Source organism: Terrapene carolina, unplaced genomic scaffold, assembly GCF_002925995.2.
Source record: "Terrapene carolina triunguis isolate 2854851 unplaced genomic scaffold, T_m_triunguis-2.0 Scaffold33891, whole genome shotgun sequence".
Lineage (NCBI taxonomy): Eukaryota > Metazoa > Chordata > Testudines > Emydidae > Terrapene > Terrapene triunguis.
The window spans coordinates 12,486,556-12,512,833 of record NW_020698242.1 but is presented as its reverse complement, the minus strand read 5'-3'; the positions used below and the strand labels follow the sequence as shown (position 1 = coordinate 12,512,833).

At 50.0% G+C, this 26,278-nt stretch overlaps 1 protein-coding gene across 1 annotated transcript; it reads left to right on the top strand.

The window, feature by feature from the left end:
* The first annotated feature begins 79 nt into the window (after positions 1 to 79).
* On the top strand, positions 80 to 19,687 carry LOC112106326 (RING finger protein 166). The gene is made up of 6 exons (XM_026663599.1): positions 80 to 273; positions 7,781 to 7,937; positions 10,610 to 10,722; positions 11,415 to 11,529; positions 13,401 to 13,508; positions 15,475 to 19,687. Exons 1-6 carry the CDS (start codon positions 80 to 82, stop codon positions 15,538 to 15,540), a joined length of 753 nt encoding a protein of 250 aa, XP_026519384.1. The 3' UTR covers positions 15,541 to 19,687.
* The last annotated feature ends 6,591 nt before the right edge of the window (positions 19,688 to 26,278 follow it).

Sequence of the window (26,278 nt, the reverse complement as noted above, 5' to 3'; positions counted from 1 at the left end):
CGCGCCCCTTCTGCGTCACCGCCCCGCGCCGCGATGACGCGCGCATGCGCGGGGCCCTCCGCGCTCCCGCCCCTTCCTCATGGCGGCCGCGATGTTCCGGAGCCTGTTGGTCTCCGCGGCCCAGCAGCGGCCTCCGGCCCCGGGCCCGGGCGGGACCCCGCGGGAGCAGCCGCCCGGCGGCCCCGCCCCCGACACGCTGGAGGCGCAGTTCAGCTGCCCCATCTGCCTGGAGGTGTATCACCGGGCCGTGTGCATCGCGGGCTGCGGCCACACGTGAGCGGGGCCGGGGCCGGGGGGTAGAGACGAAACCACCCTGGAGCCCATAACCCCCCCCTCCGGCTCAGCGCCTGGCCCCCGGCTCAGCGCCTGGCCCCCGCCCCTTCTCGGGGGCACCCATGGGACCCCCTCATCACCTCCCTCCCCCTCTCATCCCCCCACCCCTTCTCGGGGGCACCCATGGGACCCCCAGCACCTCCCTCCCCCTCCCATCCCCCCCCCACCTAGGGCTGGAGCCCCTTCCCCCACCGACCCCTGCCCGCCCCCTGCGGAGCCAGCCCGGCTTTCAGCCTGGCCTGGGGGAGTCGGTTGATTTTTTCCATGGGATTAAATGTGAGTGTAAAACAAAATCCCCTGCCCTGTCCATTCCTGACTCTGCCATGGGCCAGATTTCGCCCAAGGGGCTCGTGAGCGATGGGTATGGTGCTTGTCTTGAATGGAGCCATTGAATTTTCAGCTTTGTTTGGAGTCTGTTTGGGCGTTGCGTGATTGGCAGCTTCTTATGTTGTTGTATCAGATCATCTAACAGCTGAGTCACCCAGTTCCTTAAAACTACCTTTCTATGCATATCTCTTATGACTCGATTCCCCAGAGCGTGAGGCAATTGTAAGTGTCAGAACATGCACTGATTGTTTTGATCTAGTTTAACTCTGGAGCAAACACTACTTATCCTGACGGTGGTGGTTTGCTTGTGTGGTATCGGCAACATGCAAAGTGCTTGGTGGAAGAGCTCTGCCCTGAAAAGCTTACAGTCTAATTGGGCAAGAGATGGAGGCGGGATGGGACGTGACAGAAGGTAGCTTGAGGGGCAGTGTCCCTAGCCTCTGTTTGCCAGAAGCTGGGAATAGGTGACAGGGGATGGATCACTTGATGATTCCCTGTTCTGTTCATTCCCTCTGAAGGCACTGTCAGAAGACAAGATACTGGGCTAGATGGACCTTTGGTCTGACCCAGTATGGCTCTTCTTATGTTCAGTGCTAGCAAATGTCATGTTCCATGGGTTTTGTTTTGATCTAGGGCACAGGGGGAGCAGCAAGGTTTATAGGGCGCCTGGAAGGAAGCATTTCCTAGACCGTCCCTTGATTTTCCCTTCTCATTACAACCGGAAGCAGTTTCCATACTGGCAGTGCTGAACGAAACAGCGAAACTTACTGCCTCCTTCACCATCTTGGACTTTACCTCACTCTCCCCTCATCACCTCCTCAATGTAAATAGCTAAGCTAGGGGTGGGGCCCACATTGATGGTATGGAGGGGTATTCCATGAGCTGCCACCCAGGTGCGCCAGTGACGGGCACTTCAGCAGTGTGTGTGAGGGCAGAACGAGCATTGCATAGTAAAATGGCAGCTGGAGTGAAAGGAATGTCTGCTAATGATGACACCAGCAGAAACTATGGAGCCTTGTAGTGCCCTGTGCTTGTATTGTTATCTGAATCTGCTAAGAGGCTCCTGGGGAAACCCCACAAAGGACAGGTCCCTTCTTGGCAAAACAAGTTGAGAGAGCGCCTCGGGGCTTGTCTACACTACCAAGTTTTGTTGACAAAACTTACGTCGACACCCAAAAGTCGACAAAACAAAAATCGCCAAAGGGTGTTCACACTTGCTCCTTCTGTTGACAGATCATGTCCACATTGGGGACACCATTATGGACAGGGTGAGCAATGCACCGTGGGTATGTATCCCACAGTGCAGGGTTGTGGGAAGGAAGAGCTGATCACTGCGCATCTTGGGATTCTCTCCGAGTTGTCCCACAGCCCCCACCGCTGCCAGAGCAGCATCCGTGCTGAGGAATGGCAAAGCAGCACCGCAGACCGTTCCCCTCCCCCCGCAGCAGCAGTCGTGTCCCTAGTGCTGGGCAGAACAGGAGCATTCCAGGGTTTTGCTCTTTGTGGGCTCCCCAAAGGGAGCAGCACACATACTTCCCGGAGCTTTGAAAGGGGAGGGGCGCACGCCTGCAGGAGATCAAAACACTGAGCTGAGCAATCCGGGCAGGCCTTGTGGGATACTGGCGGAAGCCAGTTCTGTAGACAAAACAATCAGCAGTGTCTACACTGGCTCTTTGTCGACAATAAAGGGAGGGGAAAAGACAAAAGTCTCCTAGGGGTGGACGTTTTTTGTCACCAAAACTGGGTGTTTTTCACGACAAAAGTCCCATTGTAGTGTATAAGCTCTTGCTGTTTTGTCGCCAAAAGGCAGTGGTCATGCAGTATAGCAGACAGATGTCTAGGTGGTTCTGTTCATGTAAAATACACTCCTGCTGGTAGACAACTGTAGCTTGGTGGTTTGATTTCACCAGCAATGGAAAAACTTGCAGCTGATGAGCTTTGCTCTGCAGTTCCAGGGAGTGCACTGTCTGGGGCTGCATTTTCAGACTGCGCATCGCTTGAGGGTGGATGGGGAGGCTAACTGTTTGGGGGACTGCAAATGACAGGGCCTGGCCTGCTTTCTCTCTCCTATGGTGTGAGTTTTCTGTATAGTGGTGGTGTGTGAGACTGTTAAATCAAACAGGGAACACAGGCACCTTTGACTATTTCCAAATGCTTAATTCTGAGCCGTGTTCCCCTGGGGAAGTAAACAGTTTAAAGACACCTCAGCAGGCTGATGGGGCCCAAAGCTCTTCTTGAACTTCCTTCAGAGCCTGAAAAATGTCCAGCTTCTCCAAATCACAGACTGCCGTTTAAAATTGCCCCTTCTCTGTTGGACCAATGACAAGGTCCGCAGGCCTCAGTCTCCGGCCATTGCTCACCTTGGCTGTTGATGAGCCAGACAGGATCAGCAATTCCAAGACTCAGTTCAGAACGGGGCTTTCTCAACAGAGCAGAGCGGAGGGACTCCGCAGTGCATGCTCCTACATCAAACCAAGCTGGCCGGTCCAATTTTAGGCCTCCCTCTGTCCCAGTGGCATTCCTTCTATTGAGTGAGCTTCAGTGTCAGCACTGTGCCAACGGAGCAGGAGACAATGCCGGCCCCAATGAGCTTGCTATTCTGGTACCTAGCCTTGCAATGGTGACTCCCACAGGAGTCCTCCTTTTGGTCTGGTCCTCTTTGGGTCACTGGGGCGGATTTGGCCTGCCTGCAGTAATGATTGAGCATGATGTGGAGGGCAGCCATGTCTATCACTGGGCCTATCCCTCCTGTAGACACAGTGGTGTATGCACCAGCTACAGGTAGAAATCTTGCAGGGGACAATGTTGGACAGCTTTGCTGTGAAGAGGAGGGGGCTGTCATCCTAGCATTGGGGTCAGAATGGAAGGAAGAAATGGGTGGGGGCTGGGTCCCCATGAGGGAGTAGGAGGGAATGAGGCTGTGGGTGAGCAGAGCTTTGAAGATCCTGTGCTTATGCTTTGTGGGGAATGGTAGAGTCCGCACGGGTGGTTGGCGACATGATGAAGATTACTAGCAGCATCTGGAGGGAGAAGCAGGGAGACCTGAGAGCAGATTACAGGAGTTAAGGAGAGGTGACCAACGTGCACATGAGGGCTTTAGATCTTGTCTTCACTAGGAAAACATGGGAGCTAGAACTTGAGCCCGAGAGACAGTAGTCAGTAGTGATGGCAAAGGCAGCATTGGGGAGGGATGTGGAGAAGCTGTGGGTTTATTTGACCAAAGTGCCTTTGAGTCAGTGACCAAACTACTTAACTTGGTACCTCACCCTGCCTGTCCAATGGGCTGGACTCTTGGCGAGCTGCCTGTGCTAACAGACCCTAAGAGGATCATGTGGTCCTTCCCTCTGTGCAATGTGCTGCATTGGAAGCTGCTGAGGAGAGGAGTCTGGGTGGAAGGCAGGTTCACTGGTGGCTCCCTGCTTTTGTTCAGGAGCAGAGTAGTGAGCTTGTACATATATATCTAGTACCCTCTCCTCATGCCACTGATCCAGAGAGACTGGCAGGAAGTGCAGCTTTTGGGGACACCCGCTGCCTTTACTGTGTGAGAGAGTCCATCTTTGCACCAAGCAGGGGGGTCGTTGAGGACTGTCATGCCAGTGGCAGGAAACTAACCAAGTGGCATGAGGTGGGTGTGGGAACTGGCACGTACCAATGTGCTCTGCATTATCACGTACTTGTGTTACCATCATGCTTGCAGGCCCCAACTGAGGCAAGGCCTTCGTGTGCTGTGTAACCACATAGTGAGACAGTCCCTGCCCTAAAGAGCTTAGCTAAGTAGACAAGACAGGCAAAGGGTAGGAGAATGCAAGATGGGGCTGATAGTATTTCCTAATAGGGAACTGCGACAAGGAGATGAAGCAACTTGCTTGGAGTTGCGCAGGGAGCACATGATGGAGCCACGTTTTGTTTTGACATTTTCAAAAATAAAAAATTCTGGTTGTCTGGTTCAAAATGACATTTCGTTTTGAAATTTCAGCTAATTAAAGTAGGACAGGGTGGAGAAGAAAGGTAAAGTCGAAACAAGACCTTCTGATTGATCTGAAACGCGAAAAAAATCCATGTTTTAGTGCAGAAGTTTGAGATTTTGACTTTTCGTCCCAATTTGAGATTGGAGAGGGGGTTTCCATCTCTCAAATATTCATGGGACCAATAAAAACATTTCCCACCTAGGTCTAAACTGAAACATCCAACCCCACTCCAAGAGTTAGTCGTGGGCGGCAAGGCGGTGTTGGGTAGACTCCACTCTGTGTTATTGGGGAGCAGACAATGAACCGATTGCATGTTGACCTTAAAGAATTATGGATTCATTGCAGCTTCTCTTTGTCTATTTCAGAGCTGTTGAGCATGTCTTGGATGAGCAAGGGAGGGAGGGGGTTCTTAATATAGCTGTCTGGAAACTTTCCAGGCTCAAACTACCAGGGCTTTGGAGCGGAGCCCGGAGATGGAGCATGGAGCAGTGGAGCTGCAGGTTTTTGCCTGGAGCTGGAGCGGAGCCGGAGCACAGCTCCCAAGCCCTGCAAACTATAGCTTCCAGTTTATTTTCAGCAGGGATCCCAGCTAATCTTTACAGATGTCTACAGTTTTCCCTTTGCTCAAGATAAAAAGGTACGGCCAGCTAGCTGTTCCGCTCTGGACAGATCCGTTCACAGTGGAAAGGCTGGGGTGCTACCAAGAGGGATTTGCCATTTGCCCTTTTTGTCTCCCCCACTCACCTGTAGCCCAGAGGCCTGTTTCCAGTAGAAAAGTTTATTTCCCAGAATTTCCTCTCCAGCACTTGATTTGAGGTCCCTGCTTCTGCAGGCATAAGAACTTTGGGGGGAGGGATAGCTCAGTGGTTTGAGCATTGGCCTGCTAAACCCAGAGATTGTGAGTTCAATCCTTCAGGGGCCATTTAGGGATTTGGGGCAAAAATCTGTCTGGGGATTGGTCCTGCTTTGAGCGGGGGTGGGACTAGATGACCTCCTGAGGTCCCTTCCAACCCTGGTATTCTGTGATTTGAGAGGAGGTGATCCCCAGCCTAATCTCAATGTGCCCTGGCCTATTACTTCCCTCCCCTGAAGTCCTAAATGGCTTGTTTTTGAAAATCATTGCGTGACCATCTGCAGTGAAAGCACATTACCTGGTGTTGCTGCCTTGCTGTGGGTCTCCGGATCACTGCGCTAATGCTTCCTGCCCTTCGTCTGGGGTTCAGAGCGGAGCACTCTTTCCCAGCTCGTGTTTTGTGCATGGGTACACATGGAGATCAATTAGATCTTATTCGTGTGATGCTGTGTAGTGCAGCATGGAGTCTGCAAAGGGCAACAGACTCCTGTCTGCTTTCTGGCACGTACCCCCCGAACGCTCCTTCTCACCACACGTCTACAGACAGGCCTGACGTCAGAGGTGATGCACCCGTCATTCACTCTAACTGTTGTTTTCCCAACATCCCTTTGGCCTGTCCCAGGCCAGCTGCGGTAGGTTCTAATAGTGCTGCTCAGCCCCAGAGAGTGGTCACTTCTCTCCAGCATTTGAAGTCTGGATGTTTCTAAATTGGTGTGTGGAGATTTAACCCTGCAGCTGCCATGGAAAGGCAGTCACGTTGGTAGGTCCTCACTTGGACTTGCAAGTGTAACCCTGGGGCACAAGTGAATTCCTGGATGGACGGTTTCATGAGCAGAAGCGGACCTAACTCCGGCCTTTGTTAGCGTCCAGGTACTCTGTGTTGGTTTAAAGGAGCAGTGTGGCAAGAATGTCACTTGCATGCCTTCTGTTGTCTGGTTAGCTAAACACCTCTGTCTGTGTTCCTCTGTGGCCCTCATCACCGCAGTATGTCAGCTCAGCTGTGCAGAAACAGCCTGGAACAAACCAACCTCACTCACTGTGTCAATGCAGGAGATGTTTTTCTTAATGAAGGACCAGACGGTAGAAGGGTGTCCCCTTCCCCAAGGGCCAAGTCCATTGACTGTCTCACTCCTAATTCCTGCAGGCTTGGGAACCAAGGATCCAGAGGGGCTGACTTTGCCCCAGACAGCACCACTAGCTCTCGGCACCAGCCTGTGCACGTGATCTGAAACCTCATTCATTCTAGCATAAGATACCCTTCTGTGAGAGGCCACGGGGGGGTAAATGCAAATCCAGACCTTTTTGCACAGCCTGAACTTCTTAACCACATCAGGTCAGCCCCTGCAGATGCTACCTTGGCTGCAGCCTGACACATGCTCGCTGGCTCCTGGGGAGGAAACCTGCTTTCCTGTGGGGGAAACAACCTGAGCGTGTTTGGTCTGTTGCGGTCCTGCATGCAACAGGCACGTTCAGCTCTGCGTAAGTCCCTCGCTTAGAAGCCCCACCCCCAAGCTATCTGTTCTGGACACATCCAGATCCTTCTCTTCGGACCCTTGGCCATTGCAGCCTGGCTGGGTGCACTGGTAGCTCTGTCTCTGGAGGTACTCGTAGAAGTCTCGGCATGTATAGAGCATCCGGTTTCAGATGGTAGGGAGAAGCTGCTGGAGAAGGCAAATTGGCCAGTAGGTTCAGTAGCCCTGTGACTAGTTTGGGGAATTCAGGAAAGTGTCTAGGCTATGCAGGAGGGAGGTAGCAAACTACAACAGGAGAGTAGTGGCCAGAAGGAACAAGTAGGTGAAAGTCTCAACTCTCTGCTCCAGGTGGCCTATGAGCCCCCACATGACCCCATAAAGCGGAGTGGGGTGGCTGGATGAGGCCTGCAACTCAGATGCACAGTGTGTTGCTTTTGAAACAGGAGCCAGGAGTTGCTGATAGCTGCGTATTAGTAGCGCATTGATGTGCACTGAGGTAGTTCAGCCTATTGGACCTATGTGCTGGATCTACTTGGAGGAACCGTTTCCATGCCCCAAGGTCTCGTAGATGTTACTAGATCCTTGGTGGCTACCAAAAAGCTCCTACCGGCTTCCTAAAGTCTGAGGAGAAACCAGTTCCATTGATCTGTGTGGGATCAATTCCTGCACCCCCAAGGAGGCAGTGGGCAGGGCTTCCTATGAGTAGGTGTGTCATAGGGCATGTGCCGGGGAACCAAAATGCCACGGGGCCCTTTCCTCTCCTCCCCTGGGCTGTGATAAATAATGGTTCTCCTCTGAGCAACTTAATGGTTTTGTTTCTCCTCCAGATTTTGCGGGGAATGTTTGCAACCATGTCTCCAAGTGCCATCTCCTCTTTGCCCGCTCTGCCGCATGCCCTTTGACCCCAAAAAGGTGGAGAAGGCCTCCAATGTGGAGAAGCAGTTGTCCTCCTACAAGGCTCCCTGCAGAGGGTGCAGTAAGAAGGTAATCCATCTGAGCGGGTCCAGTCGTGACTGTCCCATAGCTGGTATTGTGGGGGCAGGACAGGTATGGGTGACACCTCGGGTGGCCCATTGTACTAGTCAAGGTTTTGTCCATGCCCAGATGAGTGTTGGTTTATGTCTGAGCGCAGTATCTGTTTCAGGGGTTACTTCCTGCATCCCCAAAGATTGAGGATGGGAGGCAAGTGGGATGCTCCACTACGAGGCATGTGGCTTGGAACCTTGGGGCAGCACAACAAACGGGGTGCCCCACCGCTATCAGCAAACCTGACTTTTGCTCCCGTCGGGGAGGCGATCAAATAGCAGGAAGGGCGGCCTTGTACTCAAAACTAGAGTGGGGGTCAGGAGAGTTGCGTTCTGTTCCTAGCTCTGTTAGAGTCACGGTGTCTCCTGGAGTCAGTCCCTTACCCTCGCTCTGCCTCGGTTTCCCAGCTAGACGCTGAGGATAATGCTTCCTACATCAGAGGTGCTGAGGCTTAAATCGGGAATGTTTAGGAAGTATTAGCGATGCTCTCTTGCAGGCCAAGTCAGCATTTTATTAAGTGGATGCATCTTTTAAAAAGGGAACCCGGGCCCTTATTTTCTCCCTCTGTTGCTTAACCCTTTCTAGAAGACAAATGTCGTCAGGTTTCTACTAAAATCCATCCTTTCCCTGTAACGATCATCTCCCCCACTCCTGTATTTGGAATCAGCACAGCTCCATGCCTAGTTCTTGTTAGGGAGTTTACTGCTGGCTGAGGTGTGGTGCAGACCTGACGTGGGAGCGTTAATTCCTCAGCACCGGTGCATATCATAGTGGTAAGGTTGCGCTGCTGTAGTTAAGGTTGTGTCAAGACTTCTGTTTAAAGGTCGAACTTCCTAAAATGAACATGCTCAGTTGGATTCCTTTGAAACGTGCTGTGCCTCGGGAGAGTGCAGGGTGTGGCTAATGACCCCAATGTTTCCTTTTTGTCCTTTAATGGTGTTCGATCAGTGGTTCTCAAACTTTTGTACTGGTGACCCCTTTCACATAGCAAGCCTCTGAGTACCACCCCCTGATAAATTAAAAACACTTTTTAATATATTTAACACCATTATAAATGCTGGAGGCAAAGCGGGATTTGGGGTGGAGGCTGACAGCTTGCGACCCCCTGAGGGATCCCGACCCCCAGTTTGAGAACCCCTGTGTTAGATGGAATCCTGTGGGTGAGAGTGAATGGGTTGTAGAAGTCAGTGAAGAGCTTGTACATTTCCGTAACACTGGGTTGGCAGAGTAATGGGGCCAGTGTGTGTATTGGGCCACTGCTGGAAGATGGCAGAGTTAAGATTGCATGGGCTCCTTAACTGTGGATTTCCTGCTTTTCTAAATTTGAGTTTTGCTCAACTCCGTGTTCTGCAAGGGGACATACCTCCAAGCAACCGTAACTCTGTGTTACCATAGTGTTTTGCCACTGAATTTAACATAGATGTTTAGACTCCAGAGAACACTCCTCACAAAGCAGATCAAATTCTGGAACCCAAACTACTTGCTACCATGCTTGGTAAAGCTCCAGCTAGTGGTTCCACCCGGGGGATCTCCTGGTTAGCTGGCTGAGTTTCACACGCGGAGCTGTTCAACTTGAGACCTTAGGTACATGGCCCTGGTGAAATCCTGCGCTGTTGGTGCTTATGAACCCAGAGGGCCCCTGCAGGAAGGGCTGTGAGATATCTGAGCTATACTGGCTTTGCTGCCTGCTGTGAGGTGGTGCTGTGCTCAGGTGAAACATCTCTTTGTCCTAACGCCCTTTGGCAGTAGACTAGTGCCATTATTAAAACAGCGGAGCCTTCCAGAGAGACTTGGGACAAACCCCGAGTGGTGCAGCTGGTGTTTCATCTCTAGTTTATGAGCAGCCTTACAGAGTGGGATGTTCTTCTCTTTAGAGCTGGTGAAAGAAGCTGGATTGACAGCCCGGGAGAACACGGCAGAGAGTAGGTCTAACTAGGGCATTGTCCTGCCATCATGCCTCAGCCCTGCCGTGAAGGGGCCACCTGGGGGGTAATCCAGACCTGGGTGCCTCTGAGACTGGCAGTAAAGTTGTTCAGTTGTGGTGGCTTTGTGATGTGGACATCTGTCACCTCGGGGACTGAGACCCTTTCCCTCTGCTGCTCCAACGCCTCACTTGCTGTCAAGTGAATAACTCCAGAACTCCCTGTGTACCTTTGAGCCTGGCATTTCTGTTCCTTGTTGAGAACTTGACTGTAAGGTTTGGGTTGCCTTGAAGGGCAAGAGCTCTGCCATGACTTGCTTTGGTCTTATGGAAAGGAAATGGGCTTTCTTAGCAGTCTCTGGGATCAGCTAGACTAGCCCACCCCATTCCCCCGAAATCCTGCATCTCCTCACTGGAGCTGGTTGGCTGATTGTTTTAGTTGGCTATAACGAGACACGCTTTGGCCCAGCAATTCCACATTGGTGCAGATTGATGTGCAATAATCTTAGTGGTCTCCTGTATTCTGGCGCCTGTCAGAAAGCGTTTGGGGAGGCTGCTCTCTCGAACGTACTGGTTTGCTTGAGAGTGGGGCATCTGCCTTGTTTTCTTCTTTCTGGAGAAATGCATCCCTTGCTCCTTGGAGTTCTCAAAGATTGTCCTGGCTGTCCAATGATCTATTTCTTTTTTCTCCCTCTATTTGTCTTTCTAGGTGACCCTAGCGAAGATGAGATCCCACGTTTCATCCTGCGCTAAGGTTCAAGAGCAGATGGCCAACTGCCCAAAGTTCGTTCCAGTGGTCCCAACTTCCCAGCCCATTCCCAGGTATTAAAATACCAAATTCAACCACTTCACAGGGGAATCCTCCCATCTCGTTTTCTGTAACAAACTGCTATTTAAACAGTACACAAGATGAACCAGAAATTGTCAGGTCAAATCTGGCCTTGAATTGTAGAGGGATTTCTAAATAGGCTTTTCCAAAACCTGACCCAACACAAATGTCTACATGATTTAAAAAAAAAAATCCAATGGAAAAGCTTTTTCTTAAACAAATAAGACTCCCCTGCACCATTTGCAGCTCTAACATTGTGCAGCATTGCGCTAGTGCCGGAGAACCTGGGGGAATAGACTAGAAACTGCCTGAAAACAAAAGGGAAACTGACTAATCTGTTATTTTGCCAGCTGGGAGAGATGCAGAAAGTAAACTGTGTGGCTGGTAAAATAGGTAAGGTAGACTTCAAAAACTCTTTGAACTTGATTCTGCTCTCACTGACTGTGATGCAAATATAGAGTAATTCCACTGAAGCCACTGGAGGTGCATCAGCATGTGATCAAAATCTTTGCCTTCAGTCTAATGTGGTGGTTGGTGCTCGTGGTGAGGGAGTGACTCATGGTGTATCAGATCCTTTGGAGTCCGCTGGGGTTGGCTTGTCTCTGTGAAGCCCGTTCAGTTTTCACCTGTCCTCTTCCCTGTGGGTCTCTGTTGTGTTGAATTCTTGACCGCTGTTTCTTTTTAGCAATATTCCAAACCGTTCCACTTTTGTCTGCCCTTACTGTGGAGCCCGGAACCTGGACCAGCAGGAGCTGGTCAAGCACTGCATGGAGAACCACCGCAATGACCCCAACAAAGTGGTGAGCTTTCCTCGGGCAGACTGGTGAGAGTTTGGCACCGCGGCCTTGATTTCCGTGTCCGGCTCTTTGCTCGTGAACTTCTGACTGGGCAGAGAATGGGAGCGGGGTAACCTCCAGTGAATTGGAAGTCTCTGCGTATTTTAATCAATCCCCTGTTCAAAGTCAACAGGCGCACACATCTGCTTCTGGGCATAAAGTACTATCTGCATTTCTAGCTCATTTAATCTTTGTTAAATCTCTTTGACAGGCAGACACGGAGCTGGATCTATTAGCTTTGCTCGAGGTGCATTGCAGAGCAAGAACTGGGTTAAGCCTAGATTTCAGTGCTGTCTCCCTAACTCTAATGGTTTTGCTTTGCCACTCACTTTGCACTACAATAGGCTGTGACTTTTAAGGGCCTCTTGTGCTTCTGAGACGGGAGGTTCTTCTGTGTCCCTAAATGCAGCGTGCCTTTAAGCTCACAGAGGGATCACAGCTTTTTGGCAGGGAACCCTCTGCACTTGAGTGATCATATTTCCTGTGTCCCATTCTGGTCCTGAGACTATTGCGCTCAACACTCATCAGTGCTAAAAGGGACCATCTCCAGATTGCAAACACCTCTTTAGTCCACTAGAGCATCCCCAAGGGTTCTCAGCACTCTGTCACTTTCACGCACCATTCCCACAGTTGCATGTGCCTGTTAGGGGGCTTATTCCTTCACCGTCTCACTTCCCTGGTCCTTCTCGCATGAACAGAGAGCAACAATACCCAAAGTCTGAAGGTGCAAACAATTCGATGTTTATTGGGGTGAACTTCCAGCAAGCATGATTCCAGTTTCCTTCCTTAGTGTCCCCCTTCCCAGCTCTGACACCACAGAGCCTTGCCTGTGTTCCTGTTCCCATCCCCCCCTTAGCAAAACATGATCCCAATTCCCCCACATCCAGTCCCTATTCCCATTCCCCCCTTGCTTCCTGATTGACTGCAGACTGTATAGTAAAACTTGAGTTCTGATTAGCTATACCTTAACCAATCATTTTACTGAAATTTTACTAACCAATTCTAACATACTGTAACATGGTTATTTAACCAATTATATCCCACCTCCTTAATTGGTTTACACCCAACAAAATTAATTATACAGCAGGCAGAAACAATCACAGAACCAGACAGAAATTATACAGACAAACAATAGGGAAGTGGAGACTACAGTGATAGAACAATACAGAAATGAGGATTTCACATCCCAGCTATTGATAAGTGAGTTCTTGCCAGACAGGATGCTATTAAACTAAGTTTCCTTTTACATCTTCTAGGCTCTTCCCTTTCCCTGGAGGTGATGGGAATATCAGGACAGGATTGTATTCCTAACAGCCCAATAGCACCTTATTTCAATGTGACTAGTTTGGAATGTGAGGATGTGACCGTACACTTCCCAGTTTATGGCTGGCCTCTGCTGCTTAGCCGAAGGCCTTAGCCTAAGAACCAGGCCTCAGACTGTCACAGTAAGAGAAGACCCTTACACAGACAGACAGTGATTTTGATTCTTCTTTTATACTCTATAACTAGCTAAGTGATAAGAATACACCTAAATTCTTAAAGACAGGCCTGAATATCTATATCCTAACAGTGCCCCTGTGGGAAATGTGTGAGCATGCATAATGTCTAGGCAGTCTCGAAAATCTTGAGGCTTCCAGCGCTGACCGGCGTGCCTAGCTCTCCAGCTTGTGTAGATGTACAGCCTCTCTTGAAGAGGGTGTTTGCAGAAATTGCCTCTGACTGATAGAAATTAAAAAGGAAATCTACTGTTTGGGCTGTGGGTGGCAGGCAGGGTTCTAAGAACTACACCACATTGTTGGTCTTGTGACTTTCTTTTCCTCCCCTGTATGTTCTAGGTGTGCCCAGTCTGTTCAGCGATGCCCTGGGGGGACCCCAGCTACAAGAGCGCCAACTTCCTGCAGCATCTCCTACACAGGCACAAGTTCTCCTATGACACCTTTGTGGTGGGTACTGCCACAAATCAAAGTTCAAGTCGCTTAGGGCCCTGGCTGTTCCCACTGACTACGTTCCAGCCCTTAATTAGCTGGCGTTGGCTTCACATGTGGCTGGCCTGTATGAGAACGCCACTTTTGTGTGCAATTTTTGCACAGTTTTCATGCTGAGCTATCAGTTACTGGCATCTTTTAGTGGGGGAACGGACGGGGAAAGGTTTTCTTCTGTATCGCCGTGTCTGTCCCAACCAGCTAAGTGGCCTTGAAATAACTTCTGCCTTTTAGATAGAATCACATCTATACTGAGACAAAACAGCATGTTGGAATGGTGAAGCAAGACTCTGCAATAGGCTGTGGCAAGAAACTGTGTTGAATTGTAGGAAGTTCCCCCAACAGGACACATGCGCACAGGAGGGTTGGGGGAGGGATCCTGTCTGAAGGCTGAGCTTTGTTCTTGTGGCCTGCACTTGTGGGAGTCGGCTGTATGTTGCTTTATTATTATATTATTGCCGTAGTGCCTTGAGGCCCTAGGGAGGGGTCTGGGGCCCCGGAGCTATGCATGCACTGAAACAGATTCCTGCCCCTAGGAGCTTCGTCTGAGCGATGAACTTCGCCAGGTTGTGATCAGTGAGGCCAGGCAGTGGAGTTGGGAAAGGAAGAGTATTTAAGTTTTTTATCAGCTCATGTGTCCCTTTTAAACACACTGGAAAACGAGCAAGAGAAGTGTCACTGAAAACCGCTAGGACTACAAAGTTCCAGCCAAATGTGTTGTCAAGTTCATACCAGCCTCTACGTGCAGGCTGAATCTCACCTGAGCTTGATGCATTTTTAACGAACAAGGTTTTTGAGAGAGGTAAAGCCACTAATTCCAGGAGCTGGGTTGCATTTGGCAGGCTCCACACTGCCTTTTGGCACACAGCGCGAGCTCCCTTCGCAGTCTGCACTGGGGACTTGAGAGAAGTGAGCTGGTGGTAATTCTGTGTGAGTAGTCACTGTTCCAGCCAGCCTCAGGAAGATCTCCATCTGTGAGAAGCTGGCCAGGCTGTACTGGCATCTCACCAGAAGCAAAGGTCCAAGATGCAAATACCCGTGTTGTACAAACAGCTGTGGGGCATGTGCCCAAAAGGAGCGTTGGATAACGTTGGGCTGGCTGAGTCCAGCCCCTCGCTCTGAGACGTGCTCTCGCACGGCGGCGTTGGAAGCTGAGCTCCAGAGACCATTCAAAAATACGGAACGTGCCCAGTGTGCCATGTCCTTCTCTGGTGCGGTGTGCAAATGAGAACTCTGGCCGGTCTCCCTCGTGGTTAATCTTTGTGTGGGTGTGGGGTGGTACTCGCCCCTCAAAGGCTGCAGCCAGGGCAGTTCTGCTCCAGGGACCTTGTAGATAAACTCCTGTTTGTATCTGCCATTATCGTTTGGTAGATTAGATTCCAGAGTGACTGTTAACCTCAGAGGACAGATACTAAGCTTTGAAATATTTGCACGTCTCATCTTTCAAAGGATCCTCATGGTCATGTAGCTTGTGCCCAAATGTGGGTATTGAAAAAAAAAAAATTGGTGTTGATAGAAACCTTTTTTGACTTTGTAAATGAAACCTTTTCAATTGGCTGCATCTTCCTGCTGTGTGTAGGCAAACCAGAGAGTGAAACTGAGGCTAGAACTGACCAGTTTAACTTCACTGTCCTTTTAACATGCAAGAAATAAGCTTAGAAAGGTAAATTAATGTCCTGTTCTTCCCAGCCTGGCCTGTCTGAGGTAATTGCACAGGTGAGGTTTCTTGTAATCATGTGGCTGTTTTGACAGTGTCCATGATCCGAAAGGAAGGTCAATGTGAAGATTCTTTCCGCTTGGCATTCTGGCCCTTTCTTGGGAATGTCACAGGAGGTACGAGCACCCGGGCAGACAGCTCATTAATGCAGGGAGAGACGCACTTACTCCTCGTCAGCCCCTCTGACCTGTTCACTCTTCTTGTTCCCAGGACTATAATATCGATGAAGAAGCAGCGTTGCAGGCTGCGTTGGCGCTCTCCCTCTCGGAGAACTGAAGGCGACTGCTGAGCAGCGGCGTGGATCCTTTGCACAGGTCGCCTTTCCGCTAGGAGAGGTGTGACACTTGTTAATCCCTCTGCATTCCCTAGAGATTAGGCAGCCCATCTCTGGTTAAATCGCACCTTGTTTAATAAGGTGGAATCTTTCGTTGCACAATGAAATGGTGAGCGAGCATGATCTGGTGAGAGTGACACCTGCTGGATGGGAAGAGGCAAAGGCGACCTTACCAAATGTTTGTTTTTTCCAATTGGGCATTTCATCTCCATATACGGAGTATATATCTCTCTCTATTTATTATTAGATGCTTTTTGGCACCGTTGCTCCTCTTATTTGTTGCAGTTAATGGGTACGTAAAACAACGATGCATTTTATGTAAAATGCCCTAGCGTTCAATTCTTATCATCCAGGGGTGGTGGTTGTTTTTTTAAAGCGTTGAGCGTTTTTGAACCTCGTAAGAGTATTTATTGAGATGTTGGCCCTCCACCCTCCCGAGGGCATGAGCGGTCTGTTGCTCAGCTCTGTTGCCGCTGCTCACGGAAGGCCAGAGGCAACGAAGCGCATTGGGCTAAATCTGGGAGCGAATCGGCTGCGCTCAGATACCGTGATGACAGGTCTATTAAAAAGAGCTAGGTAGAAATGGGAAGGAATCCTGAACTGTCCTGCCACTGGCATTCTTTCACCTTGCTCATTTTGTACTGGCTTTTGTGATACTAGAGTTCTTGCATTTTTTCTACATTAATCGGTGTGAGACCTTTTCACGTTTTATAGAGCAAAAAAAAGCAGTTACTCTTCATATTGCAATATTTGTGTTTGACTAGGAACAATAGTATTTTTATGGAACCTTATTAAGAAAAAAATTATATTTTTTAAACACATGCTGTGGATTCAAGAACTGGTGGGGTGGGGAACTGCTGGAACCTGGAATTGAGAGGGGGCTCTTTTCCATTCGCGCCTGAGCAACAGAAAGGTTGCATTGTTCCGTATTTATTTTGGGGGGTCAATTACTTTTTTTTTTTTGCAAATAAAGATGCTGATGTGCAGCCATGCTGGATCAGACATGTGACCCAAGCATGGGAGGGCGGTACTCGGAGTTACTCACCAGGCATTAACGGGGGTGTTGGTCAATGGATCAAGTCCACTTCTGAAAGAAAATAAAACCTGTGAATAAGCTATAAGCTGTGTGTGTCTCCAAGATGCAAAGCCCTGTGAGTTGTACAGCAGAGGGGGTGTTCGCTGGGGCAACAGCCCCATTAGCATTACCAAGGAGCGGGCCAGTTAGCGTCTCGACTCCAGGCTGTTCATTCGCTTCTGTCGGCATGGACGGGCTGTTTGGCTGGGATTGTGAGGGGGCTGATCTGGTCCTAGCTTGGCAGACCTCAGTTCAGCAGTGGTCTGGTGTTTAGAAGTACATGCAGTACAGCATGACAAGCAGGCTGCCTTCCACTATTAGTACTAACTTTAGGTCTCTTAAAGCTTTTGATTGATCCATGAGTGCTAATGTGTGTGAATATGGCGCCTATAGTGTGCAAATCCAGCCTCGGGCTGTGGCATGTAAACTGGAGTTAGGGACTCAGATTCTAGTCCCCTGTGGAGAAGGAAACCGATGCTCCTCAGCAGCCGTCCAGAGATTGGTTGGGTCTCTGTGATCCTGGGGCAAAGATTCGGGAGCTCACCGGGAGTGACACCAGTAGGATAATTTATAATAAACGTCACGCCCCAGATTTTTTTTTCTGTTACAACTGTAATTTTACAGCATTAAATCTTATAAGGACATGACTGCAAAACTCTCCATTGGTGTGGAGTTACACCCAGCATCTGGTGCTGGCCCCGTCTGAGACAGGGACACAACTCAACGGGCCCTTTGTCTGAGAGCGTGGCAGGTCCTGAAATCAGATAGAGATCTGTTTGTAACCAACCATTACATACTGTGGGGTGGCTGAAACTTTGGCCTAGCTGCATGCATTCTTCCTTGGGGCCAGGAGGCTGTCTGGGCATGCTCAGTTCCATGCTCTTGCTGCAGTGTAGAATCAGACCAGCTTAGTCTTTCTGCACTGTGAAGATCACTTCCTCGTTTGCTCCTCAGACGCTGCAGGCGCCTCTCTGGGGATAGGGCAGATCTGACCAAAGGTTTGGGCTGAGCCTGTTTTTAAGGGAGTTGAAATTCATTTTGGAATAGTATGGCTAGCAAAGAATGCTGGGAAACAGAATGACTGGAGCAGGGTGCTCTCTCCATGGCAGGGAGACGTGTGTATTCAGTTAACTTGTCCAGCCAGCGCGGTTAGGAAGGAACTGCTGGGAGTTTTGACAGTGCATTTCCCTGTCTAGTTTCTGCCCAGGTCTGTGACTTAAATGTCATTGGTGACATTGCATTGACTGTCGTTCAGTGGGTCTATGTAATACTGGTTTAAACCACCTCCTTGTACTGACTTGAGCCCTGATGTTCCCTACCTTAGATGCCAAGCCTCAGACTGATGCTGCACACAGCCCCTTTCTTCCCAGCCAAGGAGAACTGGCCGCTTGTCAGTGGGCCAGTTCCCATCCTAACTGACCTCTGGGATCCCCATTGCTGGATCCTCCTTTCTGTAGGGACTGGACATCCTACTCCACAGCACAAAACAAAGTTCCTGGCTGGTATCCCCCAGCCCCTCTGTTGATGAGCTCTGGGGAAGAGCCCTGTGGGAGGCAGGGCAAAATCCATCTAGGACCATTTCATTTCCCGTCTGCTAAGAGACATCCTGTAGCCTCCCTAGCTATAAAGCCAAAACGGGTAAATCACATACGGTCCTGCTTAGCAAGCTGGAACCCAGCACCCGCCTTTTCTAGGGAGCTGGGAGCTTCTCTCCTCCAGTGCCCTGGGAGGGGCAGTCCTGGTTAGGAACACAACCCAGCAATAGATACCTTGTCCACTCGCAACCTGTTGTGAAATGTGAAGGGGCAGGATTCATCAGGTGCTGCGATTCGCTCATCCCATGGGTGTTTGGGTGATGCTGCACTTTCACATTCAGGGTGTTTCAAGCCAGAAGAGGCCACTAGAACCTCTAGTCTGACCTATGTAACGCAGGCCATTAAACTTGTCCAAGCATGAGGGGTTGGGTGGCTGGTGGCCATGTGTTGGCCTCTTGGAAGGGGACCTTTCCTCCATCTATCTCGCTGTTCTTGCTTTAGCCGTTTTGCTTTCTGGCTCTGTGCCTGGTTCCTGTCCTTTCCCATCACCGTTCAAATCGGTCTCATCACTGGATTGCTTTTTTGTTCTCTATTTGCTCTTTTATCCTGTGACCTTTGTTATTTGCCACCTGACCTATCTCGAGTCCTTCCATCTGCAGCAGTGCAGGAAGCTATCCTATAACCCCACCCAAGGGAAGGAGCATTGCAGCTTGCTGACCTTCCAGCTCTTGGTCTCCCAATATGGACACATTCTGCTACTAAAGTCCCTGGTTTATGGTGGTCTAATCTCTAGCACACTGGCTGAAGGCCACCTGGCGCTGTGGTACCTTGTGGAGGGATCCCCTCGTTTTCTTAGGTGGGATCTCCATCTCCAAACCCTTATTTATCACCCTTTGCTCTAGCACACACGGTTAAACCTTTCTCCAGAAGAGCTGAGTGGCTCTGCTTGCCGCTGGTTTTGCCTGCTGACTCCTTTTTCCTTCATTGCAAAGCAGCTGCCACCTCCCAGCATGCTAGAACGCCACCTACTTTGCACCTCACTTTGATAGTCTGGGACCAATTGGCAGGCACCTAGCACTGGTGCATTCCCTCTTAGGGATGGGGTGCTGTGTTGGGTGAAAGTACCACTTCGCACTGACGCCTGTGGACTCTCAGGGGGTGCATGGCAGCTAGCCAATCTCCTGGCGTTTGGGAGCTGGCTTGTGCAGACCTTCCTTTCAGCATTGCTCTGGCTGCATGGTACTCACCATCTGGCACCGCACCGTCGCTGCGAGCAGGTCCCCGGCCATGCCAAATTGTCTTGGGGGTGATATTTTAAACATCTCAGTAGCCGCTTCGCTCCAAGCTTGAAGCTTAGTTTGTAAGTGGGTTACCCATCAACGTAACTGAATGCAATTCCCTACTGCAAACCCAGGGACTGATGGAGACTGCCCCCAAATCACTGCCTTTGCATGTAAGATGAGATTGGACAGGGAAACTCCACAGTACGGTGCTGTTAACCTTGCTTGTTTTGCTTCGCTTAGTTGGGATGGGTTGGGGAAGGAGGTTTTGTCTGTCTAGCCTTAAAACCCAGCCATCTGCCAGCAGGCTGTTTTGCCCTGGGTTTGAATCTGTACTGCTGTGGGTGGAACGTAAAGAGGGCAGTGGAAATATAATCCAGAGGGCTTTCCTTCTCAAATGAGACGTCACAGACGTCAGATCTCATCTGTTCCCATTTCTCTTTCAGCAGCATTAAGCTGCAGAGCTTACATTCCTTTAAAGTATGTAAGCTTTAATAAACCTACCTAACTTTTCTACTCTTTTAATGTACTATATCGAATGGAGTCCAGTTTTCCACTGGCTTTCAAGGCATGGGGAGTGGGGAGGGTGTCTCTGAGTCTTGTCTTAATGTAAATTGTGTCTAACAGAAAATGAGTTTTGGCAGGAGGAATATTTTACTTATGGCTTGAGGGTGGGTGTGCTTGATCTCTGTTCAAAGTGGTGGCGCAGCACTGTGAAACGCAGACCTCGCGCTCGGAACAGGAACGGCAATGAGTTAGCCAGTGTGATGAGGAAGAATCAGAACCCAGAAACCTTGTTAACTTTCTCTAGCCCTGTCTCACCCCAACCTGCCCGCTGACAAATTGCCTTAACTTCTGTTCCTAGCATGGAGTTTGTTCCTGTCTTTGTATTGTTTGCTGTCTTGTTATAACAAGCAGAATCCTCTAGGGGGAGCAACAATTACACGCTTGCTAGGGGAAGCCTGTCTAGTGTACATCTTAAGTGCTGCATTTTGTCATTGCACTTGAGATGCCGTTGGAAAAAGCCGAAGCCGTGCGCCTCTTACAATGAAATGTGTAAATGTCTCTGGAATGTGTGCTGTCATGCAAGAAATACTCATGTGCTAATGTAGAAGTCTTGTTTGCCATAGGTTCAATTGCACTTTTGAGGCAGCAGGGATTAGTGGTTAGAGCAGGGACCTGCACGCCAAGACACTCGAGTCTGTCTCTACTACTCCACTCACTAGCTGGGTGACCTGGGGCAAGTCGCTTAATCTTTGTGCCTCAGTTTCCCTACCTGAGCAATACCCACTTTAGGGATTATTTGGGGGGGATGCCCACCTCTGTAAAGTGCTAGGGGATCCTCGTATGAAAGGTGCTATAGAAATGGGAAATGTCACCTTTCAAAATCAGCTGAGTGTCAGCAAGCACAGTTCATTTTTCAGCTGTATAATCGTTCAGATCTCTTTACCTAAGCAATGTGGTGATGTTTGTAAATCATTCACTCTGTGCTCAAAATAGCTGTTCGTTTCCAGCTGGCTAATCTGGACTTGCTAAACGAGGGAACTGTGCTGGAGCAAGGCCGTCTTTCAATGCGTGCTGGTGTGCAGAATACTGTGTCGATATTTCCAGGTAAAATACACAGCGATGCTATTGAGTACATGAATGTCAGTGGCATACGGCTCTCAGACATGCAGCGCACCGCACTGCAGCCGGCAATAGAAAAGGGTTTTTTCATATGGGATAGCTTCATGGATGACTTTGGGTTTATGAGGCACCTTTCATACTACAGGTGTCCTAAAGCTCTTCCCACTGAAGTGAGTGAAACATTGGCAGGTGCTGCAGCTGGTCTGCCCTCAGCAGTTGCCCAAATGTTGAGGGAGAATGCTGGCCAGGATTTTGGAGTTGTGGAAAAACTCTTCAAAGCAGATGGGCCCTTGATGGAATGTCTCAGCCAAAGGTTGCTAACCGGGCACATCAAGTCACCGTGCGTTGTTCGGCTGAAATAGCAGCTGCCGCTTGGGAGAATCTCCAGGGTGGGTGACTGAGGAACTCCCTGTGCAAGCACAGCGTGTCTCAGCTAGTACTCGGTGGATCAGTACAACGCTCAGGAGCCCAGCCCTTAAAAGGCCTATGTTTAAGTTCACTCATTCCCATTCTGGGTCCATCTTAACCTTTAAACACTGATCCGTACCGAGTCTGTTTGTTGTGAGTGTCTTCGCTTCTCACCCAAAATCCAGGCAGGGGAGGGAGTGGGTTGGCGTTCTTCAACCACACTGAGACCTAGGAGGTGGCTGCCTTCTAGTCCAGAAGCCATCCTCTCCCAGGATTGCTTCGTGTCGGACTGGCGCTTGAGAGAACTTTCAGCAGTGCCATTGACTTTTGATGGGACTCAGGCTCTCTTGAAAACTTTGTTCCACATTCCTAGTTTGAAGAGTGCAATTTCGGGGCTTAACCAAGGTACTTCCCTGCACCCTGTTATCCGAGTTTTAGGCTCACACTCTAGTAATACAGGGTTTTTTTCCGCCTCAGTCTAAATAGTAACAGAAAATATTGCAAAGCATGTTTGCTCCTGAGTGTATAGCTGTCCCTCCCCCACCCCCTCACCCCGAGGAACCTGCAGTCATCCCTACAACACATGAGCAAAGGGCAAACACTTAGCAGAGACCAGCTGCTCGGAGGAGTTTCCTGAGTTGGGAGTTAGCCATGTGGGGCCGCCTGGGAGACATGAACAAAACCATATCCTCAGTGAGCCAGGGGGCCTTTCTTCCTAGCTGGTCGCTGCTCTTAACCCTGGGGACCGCTAACTGGATTTCCTGAAGATGATGGTACCTCCTTGCAATATATGCTCTCTCCAGGAAGAAAGGAGTTGATCTACAACCTGGGAAGGGTCTGGGTTTCCTGTTTATGCCAGTGCAGTATCCGGATCACTGCCCCTGGCCTGTACTGTTGGGTCCCATGTATAAAGAGCTCGTGCTGCTTTGTGGGCAAGTCTGTGCCACTTCTTAGCTCCTTCCAAAGGGGACTTTGCCCGGAAGAGGGGTGGGGGGGGGCATTGTTGTATAAATAATGAATGGTAGCATTTATTGGCCCAAGCTTTGCCATGGGGAAGGGGAAGGTGCAACAGATGCTAGAGAGGCAGCATGGCTGTGTGGATAGACTTCTGGGGCTGGGAGTTGAGGCCTGAGTTCCATCCCCGGCTCTGCCACAGCCATCCTGTATGATCTTCAACAAGCCACTTCTCCGTGCCTCAGTTTCCCCAGCTCTATAGCGGGGGCAATGATACCTGCTTTTGTAAAGCACTTTAAGGCCTATGGATGAAAAGCCCCACATATGTGCTAAGTGGATATTTACTATGCTCCCTTTGCATCAGTTATGTGTAATAACATAAATGAAAGGGGTTTACACTCAGAATTCCACGTGTCGCAGGAAATCACAAGACTGCTTCCCCTTGAACTCCTGATTCTACTGGAGGTGTGGGACTGTCGGGCCCACGGTTCTGGGTGTAGGCAGAGGAGTCCCCCATGTTGAGTGTTCTCTGTCGGGTTTGGCATTGGTGACGGTCATGCTGTTCAATGTGGTGTTGTGACTATTTTGCATATGAATAGAACTTTTAACGAGACATACTGTTTTTTGAAGAAAAATCAATGATGTATTTGTAGCAAACCATTTTTTCTCAATAAATGCAGTTTCATCCATTGGTGTCGGGCTGAAATCTCTTGGGAGCTTGGGACAAATTGGGGTAACAGTGTCAGCTCAAGGGAACAGATCCCCCCCCCCCCCTAGACCTTTAGTGGGTCTGTTTCCCCCCCCCCACTCCTCATCCTCCGACTTACGTGTTTGAATCTCTTATTAATGCAGTTATGTGCATGCCATGGAGATGAGCACCGTCCAGTCTAAATCTCAATGTATGTGTAAACGCTTCGCTCTGACACCTTGCTGCTAACTACAGTTCGGTCCTCTTCAGGATATTCTTGGCTCTTCCTTTCTGCCCAGGGATGGGACTCCAGACTGGCGATTAGCGGCTAGGAGGGGGGAGTAGAGAGCTGAATGAATTTTAGTAGCATATGAACTTGTCTTTTTTTTTTTTATGGCCATTCCAGACGCTTTGAGCCTGCCCGTTGCATTGGACAAGCGTGGCTGATCCCCTCCAAGACACAGCTACAGGTGTCTAACCTGTCTCTGCTCTGAAGCACCATGAGCCTGGAGCAGAAGCAGGTATACCGAGGCAAAGCCCACCGAGATAGGGCAACAAGTGCTGAATGGAATCAGCTGTCTTTGTTTGGAAAGGGAGACGCTGGGCTGATCTTTATGACCTCGTCCACTGACTCATTAACTACTGCTGAGCACTGTGGTGCCTGTCAAGTATCTGGCAGACAAGGTTTCATCATCCTCAATCTTGTATTTCCAGTGCCCTCTGCTAGATAGGCCGCTGTATCAAGTCTCCAACAATGCACTGGCTGCTGCTTATCAGGCTGACACAGAGCAGTTAAAACCTTATCTCTGTCTCACCTCTGTCAACAGTGGAGTTAAGTGTGGATTTAAAACAAAAACCCAAAGAAGGGTGATGGTAACTACTGTCTTCAGAGCCTGCCTTTGGCTCCTCAAGTGGCCTAATTTGGCTGCACTGTTCATAACTGTTTTGCATCCCTAGGTGAATTCCCCCATGCCTCATGCTTGCACAAGAATTGCTGAGCTGTAGGAAAAGTCCAGTGACAAAATTCTGTACAGGGAATGCAGTTCCAGCGAGCTCGGACAGCTTCTCCTGCAACACACTGAGCAGTTGGCCGTCAGGGCAAAAAGTGCCCCCTACGCCTAGCATCCTGAAATCTTGCACAAAGCGATGCACTTTCTGAGCCGACTGCTCCCATCTGCTCTCAGCAATCCATTGCTGAAAGCAGAGGGGATGCTTTTTTACAGGTTAATGACACGGCTTCGCTCTCGAGAGCAGGAGCCTAATGCACGGCGTAGGTTTATGGAGCTCTGTAACCCTCTGCCAAAGCTCTAGGACGTCTATTACTCTGTGATTAGCGTCTCCGTGCTGTTGTGAATGGATAGTGTAAGCAAGGGGGTGGCCGTGCCTTGGAAGTTTGGGACGGGGTGGGAGGCTCCTGGCTTTGGGAATCCTGGGTATCTCCAAGGCCCTAGAAATTGGGATGGGGATTTTTTCCCCTCCCATAGCCATGCCTGGGTTGAACATTCCATAGTGCTCTAGCTGTGTGCTGACTTCTCCACAGTCCTGCCTGCTGGGGGGGGGGGAGCAGGTTGGAGCGTGGGTTGGGTAACTGCTCTCCTGCTGCATTAACTGGGCTAGCAGGTAACGACTCTGGCTGCTGAAGTGCCATGGGCCGGCACTGGATTTGAGTGTCAGACTGAATAGCAGCCTTTGGTTATTTCCACAGGACCAGAGGTGGGCTGCTGCCTACAGGCTATAAAAAGACTGTACCCCACAGGGAGGGTTGCATGTCTGTATTCCCTGTTGTACTTGGCCCAGCTCGCTGGCTAGTCTGGAGCTCCCTCCATGGATGCTTTGGGAGCTGCTTTAGTAGCAATGGCTGCCCACGGTTCCAGGACCCCTCCTCTAGCCGCCTGTGTGACTGACATACCCCCAAGGGCTATTGAGGAGAATATGGTTCTCTTGGTCCCTTCCTTGCATTATGGGACAAGTTCCAAATACCAGGCAATGCCAGGAGATTTCTGTGACCCGCTCTGGCTACAGTCCAATCTCACCTCCCCATCGTGTATGCATGGTCGTGTCTGCTTTTGACTTCAAAGGGTTACATGATTTCATGGCTCATTTATGCCTTTTAGATGCTAGAGGGAGAATATTTTTAAAGTGCGTTTATATTGAAATACAAGTATAATAAATCATACAAAATACCCCAACTATTCTGCACACACAGACCCTCGCCTTTGCCGGGTGGTGGTCACTAAATGACACTAGGCCCCCTAGAATTGCTGGAGATCTTGCCGCAGAGGGACAAGTCAACAAGGAAGCTGGGGCTAGTGGGTAATCTGAACCCAGCACCCGTCCCCCTCTCCTTGCAGCTGCACTAAGGAATAGTCACTGTCCGTGGATCCGGTTCAGAAGCTACAGAGCACCTCGCAATGCCCATCTACCAGAGCAAAGTGGTTTGTTGCCTGAATTGCATATAGCAGTTGCCCAGTGGCCTCTCGACTGGACCTCAGGCCATCTCCAAAGGATGGTTCTCAGCAGGCTTGTGTGGAATAATTCTCACTCTCAGGTCCAAAATCTGCTGCAGAATTGAGGACAGGAGCGGCGCTTGCGCTGACCCGCAAAGGGTCATCTGGTATGAAGCCATGAAGGTGGTGCCAAGCTAGAAAGGTGAGTTTACCGAAGCATTGTATTGTTCTTCAAGGTGAGCTCGCCGGGCAGCTCCCTCAGAGAAGGCCACAGTGCAGGATTTGATATTGGCCATTATTGATTGATTTTTGTATTGCTGTAATATCTAAGAGCCTAGTCACAGACCTGGACTCCAGGGTGCTAGGCGCTGTACGTACACTAGCGCACCTTTCCAAATGCAGGCCGTGTGCGTGTCAGTGCCCCCAATGCCGTCTTACGCTGTCAACAGCTAAGATGCTGCTCTGAAACGGGGGGGGGATTGCTATGGAGACAGACAGAGTTGGAGAGGCTTGCTGGGTGAGAGATGGGATTGGAAGTTGGGAACTTGAGTTGTATTTCCCGCTCTGCCACTGACTTCCTGTGTAACCTCAGTCAAGTCACTTAATGTCTCAGGCCTCAGTGTCTCAGGCCACGTCTACACGGCAGGGGCACAGCTGCAGTACCATA